At 41.0% G+C, this 27,762-nt stretch overlaps 1 protein-coding gene across 4 annotated transcripts; it reads left to right on the forward strand.

Annotated features, from left to right (window-relative positions):
* Nucleotides 1-47: 47 nt before the first annotated feature.
* recql5 (RecQ helicase-like 5) lies at nucleotides 48-27,753 on the forward strand. Of its 4 annotated transcripts, XM_027006555.2 has the most exons (20): nucleotides 544-620; nucleotides 4,192-4,262; nucleotides 4,432-4,490; nucleotides 5,628-6,143; nucleotides 7,797-7,893; nucleotides 8,047-8,158; nucleotides 8,284-8,446; nucleotides 11,305-11,387; nucleotides 18,235-18,456; nucleotides 18,652-18,748; nucleotides 20,665-20,701; nucleotides 21,996-22,054; nucleotides 23,208-23,281; nucleotides 23,506-23,599; nucleotides 23,817-24,002; nucleotides 25,787-26,391; nucleotides 26,484-26,553; nucleotides 26,646-26,861; nucleotides 26,962-27,034; nucleotides 27,146-27,753. In XM_027006555.2, the coding sequence occupies exons 3-20, from the start codon at nucleotides 4,482-4,484 to the stop codon at nucleotides 27,244-27,246; spliced, it is 2,814 nt and encodes a 937-aa protein (XP_026862356.2). In that variant the 5' UTR covers nucleotides 544-620; nucleotides 4,192-4,262; nucleotides 4,432-4,481; the 3' UTR covers nucleotides 27,247-27,753. The 4 variants fall into 4 exon arrangements, with proteins under 4 accessions (XP_026862355.2, XP_026862358.1, XP_026862357.2 ...); XM_027006554.2 differs by lacking the exons at nucleotides 4,192-4,262; nucleotides 4,432-4,490 and adding an exon at nucleotides 48-189 and having other exon boundaries at nucleotides 499-620; XM_027006556.2 differs by lacking the exons at nucleotides 544-620; nucleotides 4,192-4,262; nucleotides 4,432-4,490 and adding an exon at nucleotides 104-189.
* The last annotated feature ends 9 nt before the right edge of the window (nucleotides 27,754-27,762 follow it).

A 27,762-nucleotide genomic window follows, 5' to 3' on the forward strand; every position in this document is an offset into this window, starting at 1 on the left:
AAACCGGCGTCGCCATATGATGTCATCTTTATGCGACTGTTTGTGTTAGGAGTTTACTGAATTTGTCAGTATTAGGAGACTTCCAATAGCGAGACATGACTGCTGTAGAACGGACTTTGAAAACCCGTTTTGGGTTTGAAAAGTTCCGATCTCGGCAACAAGAAGATGTCGTTAGAGCGGTGATAAAAGGTAAGAGCTGCTTGTGTTACAGAAGAAACAGAGGTGTGTTTCGTCTCTAACATTAATCTGGTGTTAGCAGCTACGCTAGCTAGAGAGCAGTCTTGCTTGTTCACTTTACTGCAAATCACCGTATTAATATTTGCCATCTTAGCTAGCTACGTTATGTGCCCATCCAACATACAATGGAGCGTAAGGCGTTTAAACAATTGCTTTGATCAAATATTTAAATTTAAGGCTAGTTGTTGCTGGCATGTAGATAGTATTATGGAAGCTTGTAATAAAAAGAACTGGTCTGTTTTCGTCTTCCATTAAATCCAGGTGAGAGGGATGTATTTGTGTGCATGCCAACCGGAGCGGGGAAGTCTTTGTGTTACCAGCTCCCTGCAGTACTGGCCACTGGCATCACCCTAGTCATATCTCCTCTCATTGCACTCATACAGGTGAATGCTTCTTATGATACTGCAGATTTACCTCTGTGCAATTATAGTGCAGTTGTAGTGTAGCAATAAATCATAAACTTATTCATGATGTTAGGCTAAATATATTAAAAAAAATTCCTGAAACAATAATTTATTTGATACTGGAACAGTGTTTATTGTCTATTATGAAGACATCCTGTGTTGTTATGCTAAGTAGCCTTATGAATTTTTAATGTTAAGCTACATTTCCAAATTACATTTGCAAATTGGAAGGGTTTTAGTATGAGATAAATAGAAAATTATATTTTACATGTTCCATGTGAAATTATTTGTTACATGTTAAAAGGAAAACTCATTACCATACAGTGGTGATCTTTGTGCTACCACAGGTTATTCTTGGGCTTTAATGTCCTGTAAGACGTGTTTCACTTGCAGTACCATTCAAAGATTTGGACATACCTGCCTGAAAGTATCTCTTTAGTAGTCTTAAAAGCATTTAAATCTAATGGTTTATACTTGAAAAAGTTTTCTTTTTAGCAAATATAAAGGGAAAAATCAGAAGAATAATTTATAAAAAATAAATAATTTTTAAATGCCCCCTCAGCAAATAGTTTTTGATCAGAATTTCAGTTCCTCACCCTACAACTGCTCAGCATATGTGAGAATTTTCTTCAGTCCATCATAGCCAGCTTTATGAAGCAGCAAAACTAAGAGAACACCAAGAGTCAGATTCAGATGGGGACCAGAACATAAGGAAAAAAAAGTCCTGTGATTGTTCCTCCAGTTGCACGTCATTGGGATTAGCAGAGTGCCGCTATCCAGTACCTGGGAACCAAGGTAGAACACACAAGTCAACCACATCCAAACCAGTAAGGCCCACGTGACCAGCGACAGCTGTCCCCACTGGCATCTGTCATGGACATAATAAGGAAAAATAATTAAGTGGGCACAGGAAAGGCAGGTCATTAGTAAAATGAAGGCAAGTTGTTGCCTACAGTGCAAGGAGAACATCCCTAGAGTTTGAAGCATAGTGCCATATACCATCTTGGTTCCAACCCGTAAAACACGCTCCAGGGCCATTTTGTCCCTCACGAGACAGATTGGATTCGCCTGAACGCAATATTCCATGTGTGGTCTGACAAATGGCGAGAATATCCTAACAAATATGTCAACGATGATTTTACCGAAGGCCCTATGAACCGTCCATAAAACATGGAAACCCTTCATGGCTGAATCCTGCCATTGATCACTAGCCTTGAAATCAACAGAAAGACTGAAGCTTAATTCTTTGATCTGGCTGATGGAGGGGATATTAATTGTTCCGAGCTGATGGCTTGTTGCATGCAATTTGGGACCGACTTGCAGTACAGAGCATTTCTCCCAGTTGATCGGTAGCTCCCATATCTCTGACCAACCCCAGAGCTGATTTAGGGCACTCTTCAAATTATCTGCCCCTCAAGGCTTGTCGACAGGAGCCCATAGTTTAAGGTCATCTGCAAACAACAGGGATAACAGATCCAGGGCCTTGGGGATATCATTCACATACAAGGAAAACAGTATGGGCTCAAGTACAGACCCTTGAGGGACCCCACTAATAACAGCAGCCCTAGGTGACATGCTAGTGCGAACACGAACACACTGTTCTCTGTCGTCAAGGAAGGCTTGATATACCAAATATACCAAAGGCTCTCAATTTTAAACAAAGTCTTTGATGTGGAACCTTATCGAACGCCTTGCAGAAGTCTATAAAGACTTCATCCACGGCATGGCCCTGCTCAACCATGTCGGCGCACATCTCCTTGGCAGACAGCAAGTTCATCAGGCAGGAATATCCCTTCCGAAAACCATGATGAATATCACTCAGTAGATGATGCCTAGTTAGGTAATCCTCCAGCTGCTCACAAACGATCCTCTCCATTAGCTTGACAATAATACTGGTCAAGCTAACCGGCCTATAGTTCACTGGTTGGCTTCTCTCACCTTTTTTGAAAATTGGGCAGAACACAGCTTCCCACCAGACCTTAGGTAAAGCAGCAGAATTGAACAATTTCCGATACACTGCTGCCAGAGGAACGCACAGTTCAGATGCCCGTTCCTTCAGGAGATTAGGATGGAGTCCATCTGGCCCTGATGCTTTCAATGGATTCAGTTCCTGTAGGGCCTTGAGCACCCTACCATCTAAAAACTCCACACTATACAGTGAGTGTAACAGTGTTGGCGTGAAAGCAGTCACAATATCTAATGGCAGTGGCGATCCCAATGCAAAAGTAGTGGCATATTGTTTCCCCAGCACACATGCCTTTTCCAAGTTTGTAGTGACTGGGGTGTCATCATCACCCAAGAGAACCGGAATAGAGTCCACTCTATCCCCACGTGCTTTGATGTACGGAAAAAAATTACTTGGAGTTCGCCGCAGCTGAACAAGCTAGCTCGCTTTCATATCATAACCGAGAGGCTCGCAAGAGCCTTTTACATGTCAACCTCGCACTCCTGTAGCCTTCCCAGGTAATACTGGTCAGGGCCTCACATAGCACTTTCACTGTTTGTCATGCCTACGTAGACTCTTGCACTCTACGCAACCAATCCATGGTGGCCTGGCAGTTGCTTCCCTAGAAGACCGTAGTGGTCTGTAAGGTGAAGATACATCGCTCAGAAACTGTACAAATTTGTCCCATGCAGTGTCCTTCCATATATTTGGTCGCTGTATCTGACCATCATTCCTTAGTCTTGTCAGGTTGCATCTAAACAGCAACACCGCATGGTCGCTGGATACTAGCGGTTACCCATAGGACATATCACTGATAAAATCTACTGATTTAGCAAACACCAGATCTAAAATCGATGGCGAGTTTTCACTCAAAAACATAGTTGGTTTGTCGAAGAACTGCCTCAGTGGACTTTCGAGTGTGAACTCGAGAAGCCTATTCGCAAAGGTGCTAGCCCCTGGGGAAGTTGTCAGAGCCCTGCAGCATATCTCAGGAGAATTAAAGTCCCCTAGAATCAAACACCTCAGAAAATCGAAGACCGCAGTGTCCAGGCTATCTGGACTTCTGTATAAGATCACAATGCTGAACTGTATCGTTAGCACACGCATATGTAACAACCCTACACACGTCAATGTCAGATTTAACATAGATAGCTACTCCTCCTCCATGACATGGGACTGGTTGTCAGCTCTGAACAAAGAATAGTTAGGTAAGCTCACCTCACTATCGTGAATACGGGATGTGAGCCACGTTTCGGTCACTGCAATGACATCTGGTTTGAAGTCATCTACCAGTTGACGCAATTCCTACATCTTATTACCTGTGCTACGTATGTTCGTAAGAACTACTTTAAGTAGTCATATACCGCAATACTTGGGTCGTGCGCCACCAATATCAGCTGTGACAGGGTGGTAGTGAACTGTCTGTACGCCACCCGAAAACCCACAAGGGTGTGAGGCCTTGTTCACCCGTGGCACGACGTGCCCTCAGATCCTTGAGTGCCTCTGCACATTTTAATCTGTCAGCAAGAGGTAAGTCCTTTTGCAGACTGACGTCAGAGCCCTTCAGCTTGAAGTCAAATCATAGAAGTGATTTGTGTTCATCAGGACTCGAGAGAACTACTCTGAGCAGTCTTGGTTTGGACTCGTCAGCCTTTGGCAGAGTGTTACCAAGCCTGGTAAGTTTACGAACTGTGACACCTGGGTGACCTGGAGGCTGGAGCTTACTGATACAAGCCTTAAACCACTGTAGATCATCCATCATTCTGTTCTTCGGGCAGGACGAGTATGATTCATGAATGTTGCAACATATTACACTACACTTAGTGTATTGATCTCCTCTTTTAGGTGTATTGACCGCCCGGCTAACACCAGAATTCAAGCCCACTTTTGTCATCATGGAACTGGTAAACGCAGCAACTTTCGAATTGTCTAATGAAATAAGATCGCCAGAAGCCAGAAGGCGAGCTCAAGGAATATACTGATTGCTCTTCAGTCCTGTACACTGCTTGTGGAACCACTGATCACAGTGGTCACACTGCATGCCCCCTGACGTTGTAGTAACTAACTCAAGGCATCCTGGCCTATCACACTTAATCGGGGTGCCAGATGAAGCTGCCTTCGATCGGGTACTACTTCTTGTCAAGGCCATTATATAATATCAAGAGCTAATAGCTAAAATGTGGTTAAAAAAAATCCCACATATAACATGCACAAATCTTAAACGAAGGTTGCCGAAGCGTCCAGAGTCACTTGCTGTCCATTCCTGGCTGTGTGTGGGCCCTCCCTGATGGAAAACCTTGGTTCGGTACAAGCTGTACAAGGTCCACTGGCAGATCAACTTTTAGCTGGCTGACTAGCTAGCAGCCAGTAACTTCACCAACTTGCCATGATAACATCCACTGTTTTTAATCCATTCAATTAAAATCCGTTCGATTTGTTCCTGGAACAAATGTCCGATGTATCCATGCAAAGGAGAGCAAAAGCAGAGTTCGAGCAAGCTCAATCTAATTAAAACATCCGAAGAACATGATAAGAATGTAGCTACAAACAGGTTCTCTATGTTCGTTACGGTCACAGTGATACATTTACCAACTACAAAACCACATTCACCTGTGTTGTTATTTAGCTATATTGGACTCAAATCTAAAGATAAAACACGACATATTAGGAACAAATTAGACATGTTGTGTTTTTATCACTGAAGCTAAGGCGAGTCTGGTGACGCATGCTCATTTTGAATCTGCCTTCAGGACTATGGCGTAAATCATCAAAGTAAAGGGTGACTAGTTTGAAGAGTCTAAAGTCTAAGGCCCATCATAATCACACACATATTATTTCATCATTTTGATACTTCTACTGTTTTGTAAAATGTAGAAAACAGTAAAAATAAATTAAAAAGTAGGTGTGTTCAAACATTTGACTGGCAGTATATGTATCCATATTCGATTGAGTCCTCGAGCAAACCCCTTGTCCACATTTGTAGGCTGTTCCAGCTCTGTCCTTGTGCTCCTTCATGTTTGTTTTGTTCTGTCCTCTTTCAGGATCAGGTAGAGCACCTTAAGACCCTAAACATTCTGGCATCTTCCATTAACTCCAAGCTCCCACTGGAGGAGAGACGGCAGATCCTGGCCGACCTGGAGAGCGAGAGTCCCCGGCTAAAGCTGCTCTACATCACACCTGAGATGGTGGCCTCCCCGTCCTTCCAGCCTTGCCTGAACTCAATTTGCTCCCGTGGGCTGCTGGCCCTCCTGGCGGTGGATGAGGCTCACTGTGTCTCGCAGTGGGGCCATGACTTCCGGCCTGACTACCTGAAGTTGGGCGAGCTGCGGTCCCGCCTCCCCGGAGTGCCCTGCGTGGCCCTGACGGCCACAGCGCCCAAGCGTGTGCAGGAGGACATTGCACACGCACTCAGGTTAAAGTCACCGCTCACCTTTGTCTTGCCTGTGTTTCGGAAGAACCTGAAGTACGACGTGATATTTCGAGATCTGCTTCCTGACCCGTACATTCATCTGCACGCGTTTGCAAAAGAAGCACTCGGGGGGAGCACGGCAGAGAAGGTCAGTAAGGGTTGAGGCAGTATTTCTGGTGTTAAATGAAGGCTTCCTCAGATTTTCTAAACTGCACACATGTATTCTTTAGCCTACGTCTCTGTGTAAACCAAGTCTACTGCTCAAAGTGTTATGAACTTTTTTTTTAAATATCTAGGTCTCAGTTTCACTTCAGTTATATATGCAAAGCTCCAGAACCAGTCTTCCATCACTCATTCATTTCCTGTTTATCAACAGATCAAGGTGAAATATTCAAACAAATATCTCTAGCAATTTATATTTTTTGCATATAAAATATTTAGTAAATTACCAGGGCAGAAAATGCTACATACGCCCTGGTTTTAGTACCTGTTGTTACAAATTTTAGTGAGGAATAACTTTTCTACCACAATTTCCTATACAGCATCTGTGAGAGTTTTATTTTATATATATATTTCACCTTCTCTGGTACGCTATAGCACAGGCTCTGTAGTACTGAAGCAGCTTAAGATAGATTTGTGCAGTCTCTTTTCAACAATATTGTGACCCTTCTATAAACTTGTGTATAAACGCCCATTGTTAACCTGGGCTTTTATAAAAATTCAGTTAGTGTATGACCAGTATTTAATAATCTTGATAGATATTTATTTGATATCTGAATTGAAATTTGCAAATAGTCAATCAGACTTTGCAATATTTGATAGAAACAAGGAGCCATAGTGTCATTGATGCAAAGCACTATTGTAACATAGTACCACTGTTGTATTTTTTTTCCCAGTAGCACCACTTAGTAGAGAATGAGTGAGTGAGCGAGTGAGATAGCTAGTGATAATCCATTTCCATGAGGTGCTTTGCATCTGAAAATGATAATTCTCCTTTCAGAAACATAATGGATTCTCCTTTCAGGAACATAAACAATGGTTTACATGTTAAGCATGTCAAAGATGCTTCTATCCATATATTATAGCAGTATGTGTGCTCCCTCAGAACCAATAGTGATAGTGTCTTGCTCTTCTTGTCTTACCAGATAATCAATAAATGACACAAATTAGTAATTTAGTATGTTAGTATGAGTATCTTATTAGTATGAGGGATTCTTAGAGCTCCCTCGTGTGTGGGACAACATTTTCAGTCAAGATGTGATTAGCCTATGTTAACCAACTTTCTGTAAAACTTACCCTGAATGGCTGCTCTTGAAAAACCTGCAGAACGTGGGAAATGCAGGTAATGTAATTTGAATTTATTTTATTAGACAAAGTTAGGCATGTTCTAATATTGTTGCTTCACGAAAATGCCTTTCAACCGATAGTTAATAGATAATTGATCCTGCCTTGTATCAAAGATGCACATAATTTGGTTAATGGAACAGAGGGAACTATCTTACTTGATAGCACTGAAAGCAGGTTTATATATCTACATCTAAGGTAGTCACATGGTATAATTTACTAACTAAGCATATAGTATATTACATGTATGTGTATGAGCTTCAGGAGCACTTTGCTTGCACAACTGATAAAGGACCTCTATCCATAGCATTCTGTTTCTTTGGAAACCTTCTGGATTACATCACAATTTTTACTATACCTGTATCTTTAATTAGAGTACACAGTACATAGGAATCTTCAGTCTTCTGTTTGTTTTTAATGGAAGTTTGTGTGGGTTCCATTGCCTTTTGTATTACAGGGTTGTGGGATTGTGTACTGTCGCACAAGGGAGAGTTGTGAGGATGTGGCACATAGACTGACTAAGCTTGGCATCATGGCTAAGCCCTACCATGCAGGTGACCACAAAACCATTTCACTGGGAGTTATACCATGTATGACTATGTACGTGACAAATAAACCAAACTTGAACCATTACTTCTTACCGTTAGTTGGTTTAGCACATCCTAAACAGGACAAATAGTGATTGCTCTTTACGGGTGTCTGAGCAGGACTGAAGGCAGGAGACCGCACCACGTCGCAAGCTGACTGGATGGAAGGCAGGGTGGCTGTCATTGTTGCTACCATTAGCTTTGGAATGGGTGTAGACAAGGCCGATGTCAGGTAGCTAATACTGTTTGAATTCTTGTAACACATGTTTAGAGCAGTATTTGATTCACCACACTGTGTAACCCTACAATACTGAGTACTAACAGCTAAGTTCTCACATGGTGTCTTTGCCTCCACAGGTTTGTAGCTCACTGGAACTTGGCCAAGTCCTTGGCCAGCTATTATCAGGAGTCGGGGCGAGCTGGCCGAGATGGCCTCCCATCTTTTTGTCGCATGTACTACTCTCCCAAAGACAGAGACCAGCTCAACTTCCTCATCCGCAAAGAGGTTGCCCGCAAACAGGCAAGTCTCTCTCAATCCATTATACAGTGATGCGTAATGCTGGGCTGGTATCTGTGTAGAGGTTTGGTCATGCCGTACTGAATGTTTTTTAGGCAATATCATGGATGCTTTGCACTTTCCATTCAGGTGATATCATTTGTTATTGCGTATATTCTCTGAGTGCTGGTTGTTTGGCTCTATCATGTCATTAAGATACTTATTATTGTGCTAGTGTTCTGACGAGCTGAGCTAACATGAGCTAGCTTGAGCTAACAGAACGTCTCTACTCGCAGTGAGCTAAAGTTTGCTAGCTATTATCTCATAATGTGAGCCTGAGTTGCTGTCAGTTCCCTTGATTTGTGGTCCTGGTAATTAGTGAAGGAAAGTAGTCTCATCAGTCGCAGTATGATAGCTACAGTATTAATATAGTCTCAACTGTCACAGAATTATAGCTACAATATTAATATAGAGAGCCTTTCAGCATTCATAGTTCATCATTGTTTTGATCTTAATTTCTTATGTCTAATCATAAACAATAGAGATTTAAGTTGTAGAAATATGTGTTAGTTCATCTGACAGACGTAATGTTTAGCAAATTAACCATGTGCCCTTCAGTGGACGTATATTGTGTTGTTAAAATGTTTTAAGATCACAGTTACATTGAAAGGTATGAATTCCCTAAAAGACCACGCATACAGTACCAGGCAAAGGTTTGGACACCCTTGACTGAATGTATGATTTTCATAGCCTCAAAGCCATTTTAAAGAAATGTTTTATGCTTAAATTAAGTTTGTTTTTATATATATATATATATATATATATATATATATATATATATATATATATATATATATATATATATATATATATATATATAGTTTAAATAGATTTTGTTTGTTTGTTTTTCAATTTATAATAAGCCATCAGCTTTCACTATCTATCTATCTATCTATATCTATCTATCTATCTATCTATCTATATATATATATATATATATATATATATATATATATATATTGGCCCCCTCAGCCAGTAGTTTTAATTCAGATCTTCAGTCTGTCACCTTACAAGTGCTCAACATATGTGAGAATTTCTTCAAGACTAATGGAAAATCATCATAGGAGACTACCTCATGAAGTTGGTTAAGAAAACAAGAGTATGCAAAACTGTCATCAAAGTAAAGGGTGATTTAGTCTGAAGAATCTAAAATCTAATCTAACATGTATTATTTCATTGTTTTGGTATATTCACTATTTTAAATGTAGACAACAGTAAAAACAAAGAAGGTGTGTCCAAGCTTCTGACTGGTAACATAATTTGAGTTGAATTTTTTTCAAATTTTATATAAATTATCTGCATATTGTTGCCCAAATAGTATCACAATTTTTCATATATAATTATTGTAATTGACAGTAGGACTGAATTATTTAAAGCTATTTAAAAATATCAAGATGACCAGCTAAACCAGTGCATGACTGGTGCATGAGTGACCAATACACAACCAATGAGTTGATGGACAATACAGGACACATGAAGCATGACAGCAATATACACTGTAGTGCTTCCTTTTAATTTTCTAAATCTGGGTAGATAAAGCAAGCAACTAAATGCATATTTCTATAGGAAATTTTGCAAAATGACCTTAGTTTCTGCTGGTTAAGAATGCATAAAAAGCTGTTATTGGATGTGACTAATGAAGGCAGCTTTTCTTTAATGACAGAGATACTCTAATATGACAGGGTGGACAACCCTAGTTTTATAGTAAAATAACTCATTATTATCATAATTAATGCAAGTTATAGCTCATGTAAGAAAAGAGTATGAGGAAAAAGAAAAATGTATTTTAGAATGAAATTTAATGAGCATGGCATCAGTCTCATTTTCAAAAACAAACAAACAAAAAAATACACATTGTAGCTCTGAAAATAAAAGTTAAATCTACAAGTAAAAGAATATGAGCAATTAAAACTGAGGAGAATAGGAGCACATAAGAGGAATAAAAAATGTCTTCACTAAACATCTGCCGTTGGACTTTTGAGGTTTTATTCAAAATAATTTTTGGTTTCTGCTAGTCCACTTGCCATAAAACACTTCCACAATGTTTTCAAATGGGGGAAAGCTAAATAAATAAAAACAAGTTACAAAAACGGAGTTATGAGGTTTCCTTACAAAAGTTAAGGAAAAATATAACAGCCCAAGTTACTCCCCCGCCTTTACCATTTTTATCATAAACCCAGAAGATAGATGAACTAGACATCACATTAGCCCCCTATTTTGCCCTTATAGATACTTGACATTGTTGCTAGATAAGACTTAACTCAACGGTAAAAACTTACTTGTGACTTGTGTGTATATATACAAATTAGTTATGCTGCTTTTTGGCTAACTATAGTCTTTCATGTCCAATCTAATCCAAATGATTATTTTCAAACATATGCTTACTTTTTCTGTCAATTGCTGGTCATAGGTTTATGGAATACAATAAACATGTTAACCATATGCTCATTATTTACCCAAGGAGGATGGTATAACGTAGCATGGTAGTCTGTTAATTGATAAGTCCATTTAAAATTTTACCATGAAAGAGTTTGGCAAATTGATACTGCTTGTGGACATATACTTTATATCATAGTATGTCGATGCAAAAATTCATTGTATAGGAAGTTGCTGTCTGTTCTTTTAATTGTGTCTGAAATTATATTATTCAATCCAAAAAATCCCAAAATCATATGAAAACAGTGGAATAGCTGAAAAATATGAGAATGGCAATTGGTAGAAATGTTACTGCATCTCAACAATCATCAATTGGATGGATGTGGTGTGCTGTAAGAGGATGTGTAATAACTGTGGAATGTGTTTTGTGATGACTTTTTGTATAGGAGAAGCGAGGTTCACAGAAAGAGTTGGACAAAGCACCTATTCTGGATTTTGAGGCCATGGTTGCCTTCTGTGAAAAAGAGGGGTAAGATTTCATAAAACGCACACCATTTAAACTGTGGCAGTTAATATTGTATTTAATGTTCAGACATATAAAAGAAATGTGGAAATATCAAGTTTCATTGTAAAACACTTAAGGGTGCTACATGTTTAACAAAATATACTGCTATTGCTGAAATATGATGGAAGTTAAACTTCTTATATGAACTTTTTAAAAGTCTTACTTTGAATTTATGATCAACTTTTATGATTTTATGATCAACAATAATTCAGATGGATTAATACAGCATTTAAACGTATGAATATTATTATTGAAAAAATATAGGACTCTTTGAAAGCCAATGTAGACACACTGGTTGGTTAATTTGTATTCTTCAATTGAAGATCTTGTAATGATTATGGTTATGCTTGTTTTAGCTATACAAAGCTTATGTGCTACTTTTAAAAACTGAAGTGGTTTATTGAAAACCATCAGTCACAAGGTTTACAATGAAATTAATGTGGAAATACTTTGGTAACATTTTCTTATTAAAAGGTGTTCATCAATTCCTGTGCTTGTTCCATATAGTTCTACATAGCTTTTCCTTTTCCCTTATAAACATAACTGTCTTAATTGTTTTATATATAGTGTAGTCTGTTTGTGATTATTCATAACAAGTACCCACAAGATTAAAAAAAAACACCACTTGCAACCTTGATTTTTTTTTAAACATAATCCGTTTTTCCTTACCTGCATAATTCAAATGCCTTTGCTTAACACGAAAGCACAGAGCTGAACATATCTCTGTGCAATTTGACAAAAGGAGGTCTTTTCTCTAGCTGGTGTATAGCAAGTGCATACATACATTTGTTTTGACCTATAGTCAATAAGTCATCAATATTTGATCAGAATTACTTACTGCCAAATTCCTAAAATTCCTGCTGTTTTGGTTTATCATGGTGGCATGCAAGAAGGAGTGCAAAATGCAGACTGCCCCGGAAATCGCGGAATTTCGTCACTCTGGGATGTCCTCTCTCTGCCTCCCCTTCTCTGTGAACCGCAGTCTTTCCCAGGGAGTCCGCCATGCATTCTTTAAAGCTAAACTCGAGTGATCCAGCTGTAGCGGCAGTTCAGATGCTGGAGTGCTTGTGTCTGGAGCCTCTTGCACAGCTGCAGCAGCACTGCGCACAGGCGAACACTGCCAGGCTCAGGAACATCACTGAAAAGAAAAAAGGTGGTGCTTGGCTCAGTGGTGAGCTGTGTGGTTTGTCTGTTTCCACGAGGGCAGCTGAATGTGAGCAGCTGCTGTTTGTGACAGCAAACAAATGTGTTTAGGTACATTCTGGAGGTGGTTGTGGTTCATCGCTTTAAATATTAGTCAATGGAGTTTTTGCGATTATAACAATGACCCTATCTCGATGAATGGTACTTAAAAACATGTGGTGAGCTCCAGAAGTATTGGGCATTTGTACTTTTTACCTTTCTTTTAAACTTTAAAAACAAATGGTGCAGTGACAATGAATTTTAGAAGGTGTATTTAGAGGTCTAGTAGTTTAAGAAATGTAGAATTTGGGGCACAACTGTTATTCCACTGCATTATTCTATAATGGTCCACCTTGTATAAAACCTTGTTTGCAAGAATATTGTGCAAGAGAACATGCATTTCCATGCACTGAGACTGAGACTGCATGCTAAAAATAACTTCTGGTCCATTACATGTAGAAGTTCAGCAGTTTTGAAGATATAATTTCTCTTCCAAAATGCTGACAAATGAAGTACTAATGAGAAAAGGCATTACATGCGCAAGTATGTCTGGAGCTGACTTTAAACTGCCAGCTGCCTCCTGTCAGGCTGTCAGGCTAGCCCTTATTTTGATTTGCTTTGATATATGCAAAGGTTCTCCCTCAGCCACTTTGCTGATGTTGTTTTGTATCTGGTATTGTTTTTTGATGTCTGTTCCCTTATTACTGTGGCTTATATAGTTTAGTTGTGTATGAGCATCAGAGTGGTTAGATATTTTTTCCCATTTTTTGCTGTTTTCCACAACATGCATGCAGATATGTGAAATGTCAGCTCGTTTACCAAATATACGGTAGAAGAAATACTTAGGAATTACGAAAGAAAACACAAGCTGACAACTTCCTATTATTCTTCCACATTTCTACACATATCCCCACCTACAGTTTTCAAGTTGATACCATTGTTACTGTCTAAGTACACTGCCTTCACCTATGATAAAGTAGGCTAAATGGCTGGCAGCCATGCTATCAAGCTCACTACTTTAAAAATTGTAGTGTAATAGCTAGGTCACTTCCAGAATTCCTTTTCCAGTTCCAAATTATCTGGGAATTTCTGGTCACATAACTTCATGGCTTAAATTTTAGAAATACATGCTATTAATTTAAAAAAAAAATGTATTTTAGCTTTAAGAACTTCCCAGTCTGGTGTAGTGAACTGGTGGTTAGATTTCTCTATCTATATTTATGTCGTAAAATAACATTCTAAATAACAGATTTTGTGAATAGTGCTCATTTGAGGTTTTGTTGGAATGCAAGCTTGGTTGTAGACCTATAACTAAACTGAAATGGTCTCTTAAATTTAGATAATATGAATGGTACAGTCATATCTATCTTGGACACTTTACCCAGATGAACTACACTTCCCTACCTACCACACCAATACACACACAGTAGAAAATTGTGGTATATACTTACAGATGAAAATAACAAGGATGAGAAAGCCTCCTATGTCAATGGGGTTTGCTTGAGGTAGACCCTGCAGCTTGGTCCAGATTTTCTGGAGGATCTGGAGTGTTTCTTGTCTGGCATCCATTATGTTAGCTGGCCACAACTGTCATTAACCAAAAAACTCAGTGTTATGGTCATTGTAATATACCTGTTCATGATATGGTGGGCAGTAGCCAAAAGCAGAGTGAGTACATAGACAGTCCATGAATACAGGAGGGGTCAGTCAAAGTCAAGAAGGAATCCTGTGGACATTCAGGCTTGACTTTGGTGATATGGCCCTCAGCTGTTCTACTTTGCTCTGTTTTCACAGTTGCAGTTACAAAACTCCTCTTGGGTGGACCACAAACAGCAGGCCACATGGCTATAATTGTGGCTTTTCTGCATGGCTGCAGACATGTTGCACTTCAGCAAAGAGATAAGGAACCTAGTAGTTAATTTTGCATAGTCTTGTGATCTTCAGCAGTGGGAGGAAGGCTGGGTTTTTTCTTCAAGCATATAGAACTAAGGATGTGGTTCTCACAGTATGGTAAAAAAGGCCAAAGGAGAACTTTTCATTTAAATCGCGCGGAAGTAAACTTTTGAGGTAGCGCCAGTCTAGTTTGAAAGTGAACAGAGTATGCAGGTCCAGGGTCTGTTGCTTATGATCTAACTCCTTATGTAGCCCTGTCTGTAATTAAATAGCTCATTGACTTCATAGTCGGCTAACCCATGGGTTAGTTTGCTTGTTAGTTAAGAAAAGGCCTTCGTCCTTTTTTGATCATGTCGTCATAAAATGACTTTCATACTGCTCTCAACCACGTGGCTTTCCTTTTCAGCAACTGACAATTTTGGGTAATGGGTTGGGAGTGGTCATTCATTTGATGCTTAATGACAGGAGAATGTTTTTGGAGGCTAGGGTTAAATGGGCCATCACAGCAGATCTGGCTGGTAAACGAACACCAGTCTACTGAGTGGGTGGCAGTGCTCTTTTAAGTGGCCACTCTGTTTGAACAGTGGTGGGCTGGCAGTGGACTTTAGCCAGCAGTGCAGCAGGAGAGCAGTCCCTGCTGAAAACTGCACAATAATGTTGATGTGCATTTGTCACATTGAACGCAAGAAAATAGGCAAGGCCAGGACCATGCACTCTGTAACAAGTCTGCTAACACATTTATCAAAAGGCATTCCCCTCTTTATATGAATCTGTAAACTGGATTTTGTTCTCCCTATTATCCTGCTTTCAAGAACATGCAAATCATAAGTGACTGTCATATTTGAGTTCGGTTTAACTTACTGACTTGTGTAACATTAGCCTTAGCTAACCTAACCAGTTTGCAGTTTTTATTGAGACAAAACAATAAACAGGATCTTACCTGAGGCAAATACACATGTTCGTGTTTCCCTGCTCCAGTTCGAAATGGAAATTTGGTAGTTCCACCAGTAGCTTGACAGAACGTCTTGTGAAACTCCTCCACAGAACTCTCCGATCAGTCTTGGTTTGGTGTGCTGTTTAATTCTTGAGCCTCACGTTTTGTCTCAGACACAGTTTTCCAGTTTAGTGTGTTCTCTCACGTCTTGTAGCCATTTTGTTGTTGGCAGTCTGTGTTTGACTTTGGTCCACTTTGTGCAGTCCAGGCTGATCTCCAAACAGCGTCACACTGACATTTTCTGCTTTCTGGAGTTGTTATAAACTCCAGACAGCACTGGATGACTAACTGCTTAGGACACAATTGGGGTTGAATTTTTCAGCTGCATGGTTTTGCTCTTCTGTTGTAACACGACTTTGACTTCAGCTTTGTGTTCTCTCACAAGTGGCTGTCTCCAGTGTGAATGTGTCTCTCTCTGCCTCTCTCTGTTTGTCGCTTGCTCGCTCTCACGCACTCTCGCTCTCACACACTCACTCTCACATGCGCTCTTGCACTGTCCTAAGCTGTCTTCTCTTTCCTCTGTTTACCCCCTCTCCCCCTTACACCCCCTTTGTCTCTGCAGTACTGCCTATTTCTCCTCCCCTCCGATCACCTTGGAAACACCCCACCCCCTTAAAAGTGTGGAGTGCTAGAGTTTGGTGTGTTTTGGGGGTGGGCTGTCATGTATCACAGTAGTATAAGGTGTGTCTGTGTTTATTTCTGTGTGTATCTGATACATAATTTTAAATTGGTAAATTAATGACTTAAAGGAGAAGATCACTTTGGAAACCACCCCAACCCCTCTTTAAAAAAAAAGTAGCACTGTTCCAGTTGCTGTGTTTTTGAGCAATCCAGTATTTCAGCAGTAGAATGTGTTTCTGTGTTTACTTCTGCATGTATTTGTTATATCATTTAAGATTCTTGAAATTCTTGACAAAAGAGTAGACCCACATTTCAACTGTTGTTGTTGAGCGATTTCCTCAAAGGCTGAGCAACTTGTTGCACCCTAAATGCCATTTCTGGGCGTGGCTGAAGCACTCCTAAAAACAGTTCACACTAGAAATATGCCATTGTCCTTCTCACCATGCGTTCAGTTTGCTGAGGTCTTTACTCTAACATGTATGTCATTATCAGTCATGTTTCCTTTTCATTGAAGGTAGATATTCACTATAGAGTGAAGCTTTTGTTTATTTCCAACAGCTAGTTGAGCAATGAGTGGATTATTTAATAATGGTACTGTTGTTGAATTGCTGTGGAGATGTGGCACACAGGCCACTATTGTATGATCGTAGCACCACTTACCATACGCATGTTGTTTCCATCCAGACGTGAGTCCGAGCCCTCTGAACCCCCTAACAGCTATTTCAGAGACTGGTGTAACCTGAAACCTGCTGCTGGGTGCTGTGGGAACAAACACTCTGCTCTAGGCTTTCTGTAATAGTCACTACCAGATGTTCTCCCAAGGATTGCCAAATGAGTAACTTCCAAATACACACATGTTTCTGTCTTGCTCTCTTGCTCTTTCTCACAGACAGACACACACATGCACACACTCACTCACTCACTCACACACTCTCTCGCTCACTCTCTCACACATTCACATACACGCATATATATTTACAAACATGCATGTATTAGGGGGTTATTAATTTTGTTTGTGTGAACGCTTGCATTTGTTGTAAATACAGGATTCTTCATACTCTTCATGCATTAGATTTTTGTTAGGGTTAGTCATAGAGTTAAGATTTAAGATTGTTATTTTTTCAGTTTTGTTTACGTTTGGGTTATACTTGTATGGTTTTAAGTCTGAGTCACATGGTGAGTTAGAAAAGGAGCGTTACACCCAGTTATTGCAAAATGCATTTTTGTTACTTCAGTGGCTCATTGTGTTGCACTGGGTTCCAAAAGTACCTGAAAAGTAACATTTTATTTTGCATCTTTGTCCCAGCATAACTGTCACAGGATGGCAGCTATGCAAATATAACACACATAGGTTCCTGGATATGCCATTTGTGTGTACCTTGCTTTACATACTCAGTCACATCCTTAATGTGATGTTTGTGAGTGCCTAAGTGCAAAAAATGGGACAAACACTTTTTTCTTCAAAAACTTAGCTATACTCTTTAAAGGAAATAATCATTGCATGATTATTGATTCTCATTGCCTGACAGAATGATCAGGATTAGTTTTAACATGTGAAATACATGTTTCTGGCTTTGTTCTTCTGTTTACATACATTTGCCTAAGTCGATCCTTTCTTGTTACAACTTGTTACTATGCATTACCTTGTGATAGTAAATACAAGCTCTGTTAACCCTTCACTAGAGTTCACTGCATCCAGGTTATCAGTTGTCCCCTAATATTGCTTGTGGGGTATAGTCCTCACAAGGCATCACTGCCACTCCAAGTCATGTTTATGCAGGAAATGGGGAAGTGGTAACTAGCTGGCAGAAGTATTCATTTAAAAAAAAAAAAAGCTAAGTAACTGTTTTGGACAGATCCTTGACACAGGTACAGGTGAACAGATGCTCTAGCCACCGAGTTCTAGATAGCTGAGTACAAAATGGAATCATTTCCGTTCCGTCATTTCCGAGTCATTGACTCCTGCATGTGTGCTGAAGACCTCAGTAATTTCTGACCAGAGCTTCAAAGCTCTTTGTTGTCCATTCAGGGATGCTTTGCATTCATAACATTCATTTAGCCCTCATGTTACATTCACCCAGCATTTGCATTGTGTTTCCCTAACTCTTTCTGCCTGTCCAGATGCAGACATGCCACCATCTCCCAATTCTTCGGGGACCAGAAGCCCAACTGTGACGGTGCATGTGATTTCTGCCATAACCCTAAAGTGGTGCGTGCCCAGCTGGAGAGAGCTTCCGCCCTCAGCACCAGGACTGAGCCGGCACGACGCTCTGAGCCCCGGGGGCCATTCGGGTTTGACCCGGAGCTCTATGCCGGCGGAAGGAAAGGTTATGGCTTTGAGAGGTCAGCCAACCTACTGCTGATGCTTTGTTGGTGACAGTGTGTCAGATTGGGCCACTGGTGCAATTGGGAGAAGAAAAAAAAAAAAGAATTTTCTTGGGTTTTGAAAACGGCTAAATGAGATCTGACTCTCATACTTTCTCTCTTTGTCTCTCTCTGCGTGTGTGTGTGTGTGCGCGCGCACGTGTGTGAGTTCAGGTATGATGAGGAGTGGGAGAGCCATGCTGAGGATGACTCTGAGAGACGGAAGAAAGAGTTTGGAGATATGTTTAGGAAGCAGATGAGCCTACGCAAGGTGAGTGTGGCTGTCCACAGTCTCTCTCTTCCTTATGCATGTCCTCGGACAAAAAACACTCTCTCTCTCCCTTACTCATGTCCTCGGCCTGAAAACACAGTCTCTCTCTCCCTTACTCATGTCCTCGGCCTGACAACACAGTCTCTCTCTCCCTTACTCATGTCCTCGGCCTGACAACACAGTCTCTCTCTCCCTTACTCATGTCCTCGGCCTGAAAACACAGTCTCTCTCTCCCTTACTCATGTCCTCGGCCTGACAACACAGTCTCTCTCTCCCTTACTCATGTCCTCGGCCTGACAACACAGTCTCTCTCTCTCCCTTACTCATGTCCTCGGCCTGACAACACAGTCTCTCTCTCCCTTACTCATGTCCTCGGCCTGAAAACACAGTCTCTCTCTCCCTTACTCATGTCCTCGGCCTGAAAACACAGTCTCTCTCTCCCTTACTCATGTCCTCGGCCTGACAACACAGTCTCTCTCTCTCCCTTACTCATGTCCTCGGCCTGACAACACAGTCTCTCTCTCTCCCTTACTCATGTCCTCGGCCTGACAACACAGTCTCTCTCTCCCTTACTCATGTCCTCGGCCTGACAACACAGTCTCTCTCTCCCTTACTCATGTCCTCGGCCTGAAAACACAGTCTCTCTCTCCCTTACTCATGTCCTCGGCCTGAAAACACAGTCTCTCTCTCTCCCTTACTCATGTCCTTGGCCTGACAACACAGTCTCTCTCTCCCTTACTCATGTCCTCTGACTGAAAACACAGTCTCTCTCTCCCTTACTCATGTCCTCGGCCTGACAACACAGTCTCTCTCTCCCTTACTCATGTCCTCGGCCTGACAACACAGTCTCTCTCTCCCTTACTCATGTCCTCGGCCTGACAACACAGTCTCTCTCTCTCCCTTACTCATGTCCTCGGCCTGACAACACAGTCTCTCTCTCCCTTACTCATGTCCTCTGACTGACAACACAGTCTCTCTCTCTCCCTTACTCATGTCCTCGGCCTGACAACACAGTCTCTCTCTCCCTTACTCATGTCCTCGGCCTGACAACACAGTCTCTCTCTCTCCCTTACTCATGTCCTCGGCCTGACAACACAGTCTCTCTCTCCCTTGCTCATGTCCTCGGCCTGACAACACAGTCTCTCTCTCTCCCTTGCTCATGTCCTCGGCCTGACAACACAGTCTCTCTCTCTCCCTTACTCATGTCTTCGGCCTGACAACACAGTCTCTCTCTCCCTTACTCATGTCCTCGGCCTGACAACACAGTCTCTCTCTCCCTTACTCATGTCCTCGGCCTGACAACACAGTCTCTCTCTCCCTTACTCATGTCCTCGGCCTGAAAACACAGTCTCTCTCTCCCTTACTCATGTCCTCGGCCTGACAACACAGTCTCTCTCTCCCTTACTCATGTCCTCGGCCTGACAACACAGTCTCTCTCTCTCCCTTACTCATGTCCTCTGACTGAAAACACAGTCTCTCTCTCTCCCTTACTCATGTCCTCGGACTGAAAACGCACACGCTTTTTCCCACACCAAGAAACAGAAATCACGCACACGAATGTCAGGTTCAAATATAACCTATGCTAGCAAGGATTCTGGTCTTGTTCCTCCCCCTCCTCAGTATTTGCTCACTTGTGGGCACACATACACAGCAAACCACAAACAGCAAAGGAGGCCTTTCTTAGTAAGTGGAACTTCCAGAACATCTCATCTACCCTGCCCCCACACATACATCTGTTTCCCTAACAGCTAAAGTCCTCTGCGATTAAACATAAATAAAATACAACAGCCTAAATGTCTGGGGTAAACAAATCATAAGCCTCCTATTGGAAATTCATCAAAAATAGTCCAGTAATATTGCAGATATTTGCTAATGGTGTTTCATACTGCATGATTTTTTTTCTTTTCTATTTGCAGGGATTAGGTGGCCCAAAAGATTCTTTTGTTCCACCAGGTCAGTGTGTATCTTTGTACCTTTGGTAGTTTTAAAATGTGTAAGCATAACACAATTAAGCTTTGTTCCTACTAATGGGTAGAAGACACTAAGGTGCAATTCATATTGCGTGTGAGATGATGCCAATTCCTCTGCATTAGCATTGTTTTAGGGGCGAAGTAGGAAGTGCATTATGTTTTTCATGTTTTGACAAAAGTACATAGGTACAATGTTCTGAAGGACATGACTTATGTTAATAGTTCGAAGGCTGCACAACAAAGGTCTTCTCCTTACTAAGAACCAGTTTCTAAATATAGGTGCACTTGTCTGCTCTGTTTAGCATGTTATACGTGATTCTATTTCTGTCTGTATGGCCTGGAGGCAATCAGCCTTTCACATAAACGGCACCGCTAACATTTGCCATTATAGAGAAATGTGTACCAATGTTAAGAGAGCCAATTTAATTTAATATTTGTTTAAGATGTCCTTTGGGACCGCTGTTTCTGCAAGCAGCACTTGCAGAAAGCCTGCAGGGCAGTATTGACATAACGGAGGTATAAGCAAGAATACCCTTGTTTATTTGCGCAGAGCTATCTGCAATAATCATGTCTGTTTTGCACAGGGGGTGCGTAATGCTCCAGTCTTTTTCATATCCCGGTTTATCTGGTGCTTTTATTCTTACAGCATATATGATACAAAACATAGCATTTGTATCATTTTCCTTGCTTGTACTGGGCAGAGGTTTCATGTGTGAAGACTGTGTAAGAAAAAAGAGAGAGCCTGCTTAGTGAAGGCTGAGCTGCCAGATGCCTATATATAGTCCTGGAGTCGTTCATATCGATGTTGACCACGTGTAGCGGAAACAAAAAGAGGAACTGTAGCTCAGTCAGTGCTTGGCCCATGGGATACTTCACATCAGGTGTTGTATTTCTCACATTCTTCATATTCTTCACAAATCAGTGGTTAGTCCAGTTCCATTTTAGATCAAAAAACATCACTATGGCCAGTCAAACCTTGATCCCAGCAATAGTTTCCAAAACTGAAGATGGAGTGGCATTTGTATGGGGAAAGAGGGGGTGAGAGCTAGTCATTCTCCCATTTTGTGATGCTGGATCAGTTCACTGTGTCCATATCAACTCAGATTAAAACACTCCTGGTTGGTTTCCAATTTTTAGACTCTTCCACATTGACCCTGCAATCCATTCACGGGTTTTGAAATGGTGGTGTTATGTTTCTGCTGTATTGTCACACATTGGAGAAAATATTAATGTATAAATATCTGTTACAATTATTAGTGATGAATATGTTTTCCTAGACGCTGACTGTCAGCTAAAAGAGGCCTGCAGCCAGAGAATCCCCCGACTCTCAGTGAAGGTAGGGCTTCGGTGGCCAACACACCACAGTCTCACTCTAGCTCTTTCTAAAGCCAGCTAGCTTCTCACTGTTACAGGCCAGTCTTAATATGGCATAGCCTGTGATCCCCAGTGGCGTGTTGCAGGTCACTGTCAAAATGACTGAGCAAAACAGCTGCTTCGCCGAAGTTCCTCCTGCCTGTTACGCCTGCTGTCTTGATGGAGGGGCTCTAGAGTTAGTAGCAGCTCTTGGTGGTAGCGCTACACAATACGAATTAAATACTATACTAAGTTTACATTGACACATTTTGTGATTGACCTATGCCTTGCAATACATTAAAATGTATTTGTTAAACTTTGATGTGAAATGCATTATATTGGCCTGCATTATTGTATAAAAAGTGAAAATTTGTTGGATCTTGTGAATGCATCTGAGATTGTTCAGGATCCGAACACCATAATGATATGCACAGTGTGTGATATTAGTATTGCAAAGTATTGACATAATTCACTGGACAACAAAATTCGAACTATTTTTTTGCTTCACAAACTAAAATAAGATGACCTTATAGTACTTATTTTGCTGAATTCAAAGAAATTTTCTATTACATATGGTTTTTAAGTGACAGAGAAATAAAATTTTACATTAAGTGTATCTTACTTATTCATGGCAGTTATTACACTTACCTTTGTAAAACTAACTTCTAAAGTGTACAATGTATGATTTTTTTTAAATTTTTTTTTTTTACCATCTGTGGCCTCAGGAACATCCCTCCAGCAGTAGTTTGCCACCATAGAGGGGCGACACTTTCTTGGTATTACTATATTGACAGATGTGTATATTGCAATTTTAAAAATCTGTGTGATAGAGAAAATCAATTTGGATTTAGCATGCAAAAATACATCATAAACAGGTATTTTTTGCAGGAAGCAAAAAGGATATATTGTACCATAGTGCAAGAGAAAGGAAAGAGCTGCCCCCTATTGGCACATCTCCTGCATCACAATCTTAAATTTTATTTCTCTATTCTTAGTTAAAATCGTAAAAGTAGAAGTAAGATTTAGGGAAGTAAGATAACCATTGTCTTATTGGTAAGATGTATGTATGTTTTAATTTATGTGTGTATTTTTAATTTATGTATTGTTTGTTTTAATTGTGTGTGTGTGTGTATCAGACACGTGAGCACTGTCTGGCTCTTCTCCATGAATACCTGACCAATCACAGAGTGGAAGTGGATGACTCTGACAGGTACTGCAGATATTACTGCACACATGCTAATGACATGTCATCACCATTACATACACACACCTGAATTAACTGCTTTTATTCTGCTCTGTCCAAACTGTTTCTAGTTACTTATAGAATTGTGATCTTGATGTAGAGCTTCTTCCTTTGAGAAATGCCTAATCCATTCCATTTTTGTTGTTGATGTGGTAGATAGTTTTAGCTCACCTCCTTGTATTCCTCTTTAGCACTGACACACTTTCTCAGGCTGTAGAAATAGAGCATGAGGTGTTCAGGGCTTGCAAGAATGCAACCCTCTACAGGGCTGCGGTGCTCAAGAAGGTGAGTGCTCTTCAAGCATATTCTCAGCCCACAGTATCAAACTATACCGAAAACATGCCATTTCAAAAACAGCTAAAGGTTATAAAATGGAAGGTTTATTGACAGACCAGTTCCACAAAAATGCTTTTGAGGAATGCCTCTAGCGATTTTGGTCAAAAAGGGATTGTTTCACTTTTTTGTGACTATGGAATACCTGACTCCATAACTCACTTTCCAGGTATCAGACCTAAAGAAAGGCTCAGGGCATGCAGAAGCGCCCCCTGTGGACGAGGATGGAAATGCGTGCAGCTCTTGTGTGAATGGAGGTGAATCAAAGATAGCTCAGGAGGAAGCAGCCACCTCCTCTTCCTCATGCATCCCTGAAGAGCAGCAGGGCTTCACTCCAGCCTCCCAGGTGTATTCAGTAAGTCAGTTATATTCAGGTTTGTTAACACAGCTGATGATCACTTTCTTCAGGTACTGCACATATTTGGATGAGGTCTTAAGTGAGAGTGAGGCTCAAGGCATTAGCACAGCTCAACCAGTATGAGAGAGACTCAGCATTTAAACTGCTGCCACCTTTTGCTTGTTTACATTTCCTCCAGTAAATACTGTTGTGGTGTTTGTTCAGCGATGTACTAGGTGTACTCTAAACCTGTTTTCTGATATAAGTGTGCCTGTATGATCATATCAATATAATATAAGCATATTACCAGCATGTAAAATGCTGTTAATATGATGAGTATAATGAGCATGTTTTCATTTTGGTTATGGGCTCAGAAAACATAGATAATTATTGATAGATAATCATAAAGTATATTGGCTGATAAGATTATGCTGTCGTGTTGACTGCATTGTTATTAACAGCTGATTTTTGAGTTAAACACCAGTGCACATGTCGCTCCTTAAGGTGTTCGGCTGTATGAGTACTGAGGAGTATGGTGAACATTGGAGTTCTTTTAACCTTGATTGATAAATCTTAGTGAAGGGTTTGCTCTCATGGACAGGGAGCATGCCTTTATCCTTCTCCAAAGCCACTTCAGACATAATGTTTTAAAGCTCTTAATATGGGTCTTGTCACCCTTCATTGGTCATCAAAGAAGACAGTTGGTCAGTAAAAGAGACATACAATACTCCATTTACATTTCTGTCCAGTTAGAAGCAAGTGCTTGCTGCCTTCTTCAGGGGCTATCAATCTGTGTGTTATCTCTGTTCTCACGCAGCACAGTGAAGGGCAGGCAGACTGTACAAGAGGGTACCCTCGTCTTCAAGGGCTAGAACAGAGGCCTTCTTATATACACAAACACACACACACACACACACACAGAGCTATAATAATTTTCCATTATGCAGATGAATTATGAACCCATATAAAGTGTGATATGAGTCAAAATACCATATGAAAGAATATCAGTACTACAGGAACTTAGTAGCAGTGTTGGGTCCTCTGGACGGTGTTTCACTGTCATGCTTGCAAGAGCCTCACCCAGTCACTCTTGCTGGCCTTTCAGATATAGAACATTATAAATTAGTAACTGAATTTGTGACATTTTATAATAATGAAATGAGTTCAACATTTCAACTGCAAATGAGTCACATTTTCCATTTACTGATTTTGAAGCAGATTTTCCATACCTTGTGATATGATAAAGCCATTCACCTTTTAATTAAAGGGTGTATGTGTGTGTTTAGTTGCTTCCAAACATTGGCCCTTAGGTTACAAAGCACTGAGGAAGTGGTGTTTATAGAATCATCATTCATCTAGATAGGACTCTCTATAAAATCATTGGGTCTTGAGGCATTTTCACTTTCTGGAGGTGAGTGAACATGAAAAGAACAGCTCCTGTCTGCCTCCATACAGACAGTGTGTGCTTTGCATAGAAACAGCATGTTGTAGCCATTTTCCTCCCAGTTGTCTAGCTTTCAAAGAGTAGGGCAGGCCTACAAGATTGGGTCATTGTTCTGCCTCCAAGTTTTTAGTGGAGAGTAATGCCTCCCCTGGTGGCCCTCCTGCCAAGATCAAATAAGGTGTCACCTTTTTTATTTTTATTTTTATTTTTTGGACATGCATCAAGCTTTACGTTATGTTCTGTGGTAGGCAGAAGACTCAATCCTTAATGTTACCATTGATCATTGTAGGAAAAAATGGTGTTGATATACTTAGAAATGCATTCTCTGCTGTTCTTCCTTCTCCTTCTGTCCTTGTAGCTGAAGAGAAAGCGGGTGGGGGCAGGCTTCCGTGGCTCCTCCAACCCCTTCCAGACTGCAGCGGAGCTCCTGAAGACCTCTCAGCATGAGGTCCTCTCAGCAGGGCTCACACCTCAAGGACCTGCCCGAAAGGAAGAGGAGCAGGAAGAAAAGCCAGAAGCAAAGAGGACATCTCTCTCTGTCTCCTCAGGTTCCAAAGACCACACTTCCTTAGATAGCTCGAGCAAGAGCTGGGGCAAACCACTGAGCAAGAAAGAGCAGAAACGAGCAAATGCGGCCAAGGACTCGTATTGCATCTCGCGGTACTTTGAGAAGAAGAAGATGGAGAGCACCCAGAGGGAGAGCAACACAGTCCCAGAGCCTGAGGAAGGAGGTCCTACTCTGGTCACAGCTCCAGAATGGAAAGGATCGACCATAGCCTCTCCTACTGACATGAAAGCCAAAAACACTGGCTGCTCCAAGGATGTGGAAAGTAGATCACAGAATCCGAGACTTGTGGTAAATCCCCCTGTAGACGTTACCATGTACCAAGCAGTGAAGGAGACAGCCAGGATCGAGGAGGCCATGCGGGAATCTGAGTCTGCAACATTGCTAGAGCTCCAGAGGTAGGCATGGGCTATTCTTTCTGTTTTGTTTTTCTGTCTCATTCTGAAATATTCTCATTGTGTTCTTGACTGTGCTCCTACATGCCATTCAGGGAGGAGCCCCAGTCTGGTGTCCAGCAGTTGTCACCAGGAGTGGTCATCTCAGCTTCTGTTCTCGATCAGGTTCGACACTAATGTTTTTATGGCACATCAAGCAGGTAATTACTAGCGCAGGACCTGTGAATGTCTCACACTGAAGTTTTTTTGTCTCACAGCCCAGTGGACGGACAGCGTTCCCCTGTGTCAGCCGCCCACCCAGTAACTGCAAGAGGAGGGTGACCTTTGACCCTGTGGTACATGAGAGCAAGGTGGACACAGAAAACAGATACACTAAACAGCTCTTACCTGAGGCTGTGACACTGAAAGAAGCAGCCAACATTGTAGTGAGAGTCTTGGATCCTTTCTACAAAAAGGGCAAGTTTGCTACTAAGGTAAGTGTTGATTGTTGTATGTGTATACGTTTTGCATGTTGACAGTAAATTATTTAGACTTAAAATAATAGGCTAAAAATGAACCTTTTTTCCACTCTAGGACCTGTTCAAGTCATTTGCACGCTTCCTCTCCCATCTCCTTGTAGAGGGAAAAGCCAAAGATCAAGCCAAAGGTGAATCCTTCCCCAAATATTTCTTTGTCTTCCTCAAAATTGTCCATCACTGTCAAATCATAACTTTTGAACACGGTTGGGTAGTGAGATAATTCCTGCATGTGCTTGCAGTGAAGACGGAGGCGAAGTGCCTGATCAAGAGCTTCTTCAGCAGCGTGCAGCGCTGCGAGAGTGAAGCAGACTGGGAAGGCCTGCGGGGGCGGGACCAATAACCCCCACCCCACCCTCCACCTCCCACCCCCATCTCAGGTCCCTGCATGGGAACACGTGCCTGGCTGCTGCTGGTTATCTTAAAGCTACTCGACTCTTGGCAACTGATGCTCAGCTGGTCCCACTAAATGCACCTTAATGGCAACTGCTGGTTGTAAGAAGCAGCTGGAGACACTTTAGTTTTGATGTAGCATTAGCTACTAGCTGCTAACTTAGATGCTGCAATGTGAAATGCTGAATTCCTTAACAATATTCAGAGGTTTGAGTGTAGACATGGAAAATACCAAAAGTACCAAACAGTTCTCAACATTCTAGGTTCTACATGTGATTAGTTTACATTTTTACATATTTCTTTGGTGTCGTGTCTTTAGAACTGACATTTTCTTAATTTTGTGGGTAATAATCCTAAGTGGACATGACATCCATTTGACTCCCATGACTCATGTAAAATGAAAATAAATAATATGCATTAATATGCATTCTTTAAAATAAAAATATCTTCTAAAATATCTTCTGAT

This window comes from Electrophorus electricus, chromosome 1 (assembly GCF_013358815.1).
Source record: "Electrophorus electricus isolate fEleEle1 chromosome 1, fEleEle1.pri, whole genome shotgun sequence".
NCBI classification, from domain to species: domain Eukaryota; kingdom Metazoa; phylum Chordata; class Actinopteri; order Gymnotiformes; family Gymnotidae; genus Electrophorus; species Electrophorus electricus.

Coding starts and splice junctions, on each gene's coding strand:
- recql5 (XM_027006554.2), top strand. CDS start 96: ATGACTGCTGTAGAACGGACTTTGAAAACCCGTTTTGGGTTTGAAAAG. Junction 18,457..18,651: donor AAAGGTTATGGCTTTGAGAG/GTCAGCCAACCT, acceptor GTGTGAGTTCAG/GTATGATGAGGAGTGGGAGA. Junction 20,702..21,995: donor AGATTCTTTTGTTCCACCAG/GTCAGTGTGTAT, acceptor ATGTTTTCCTAG/ACGCTGACTGTCAGCTAAAA.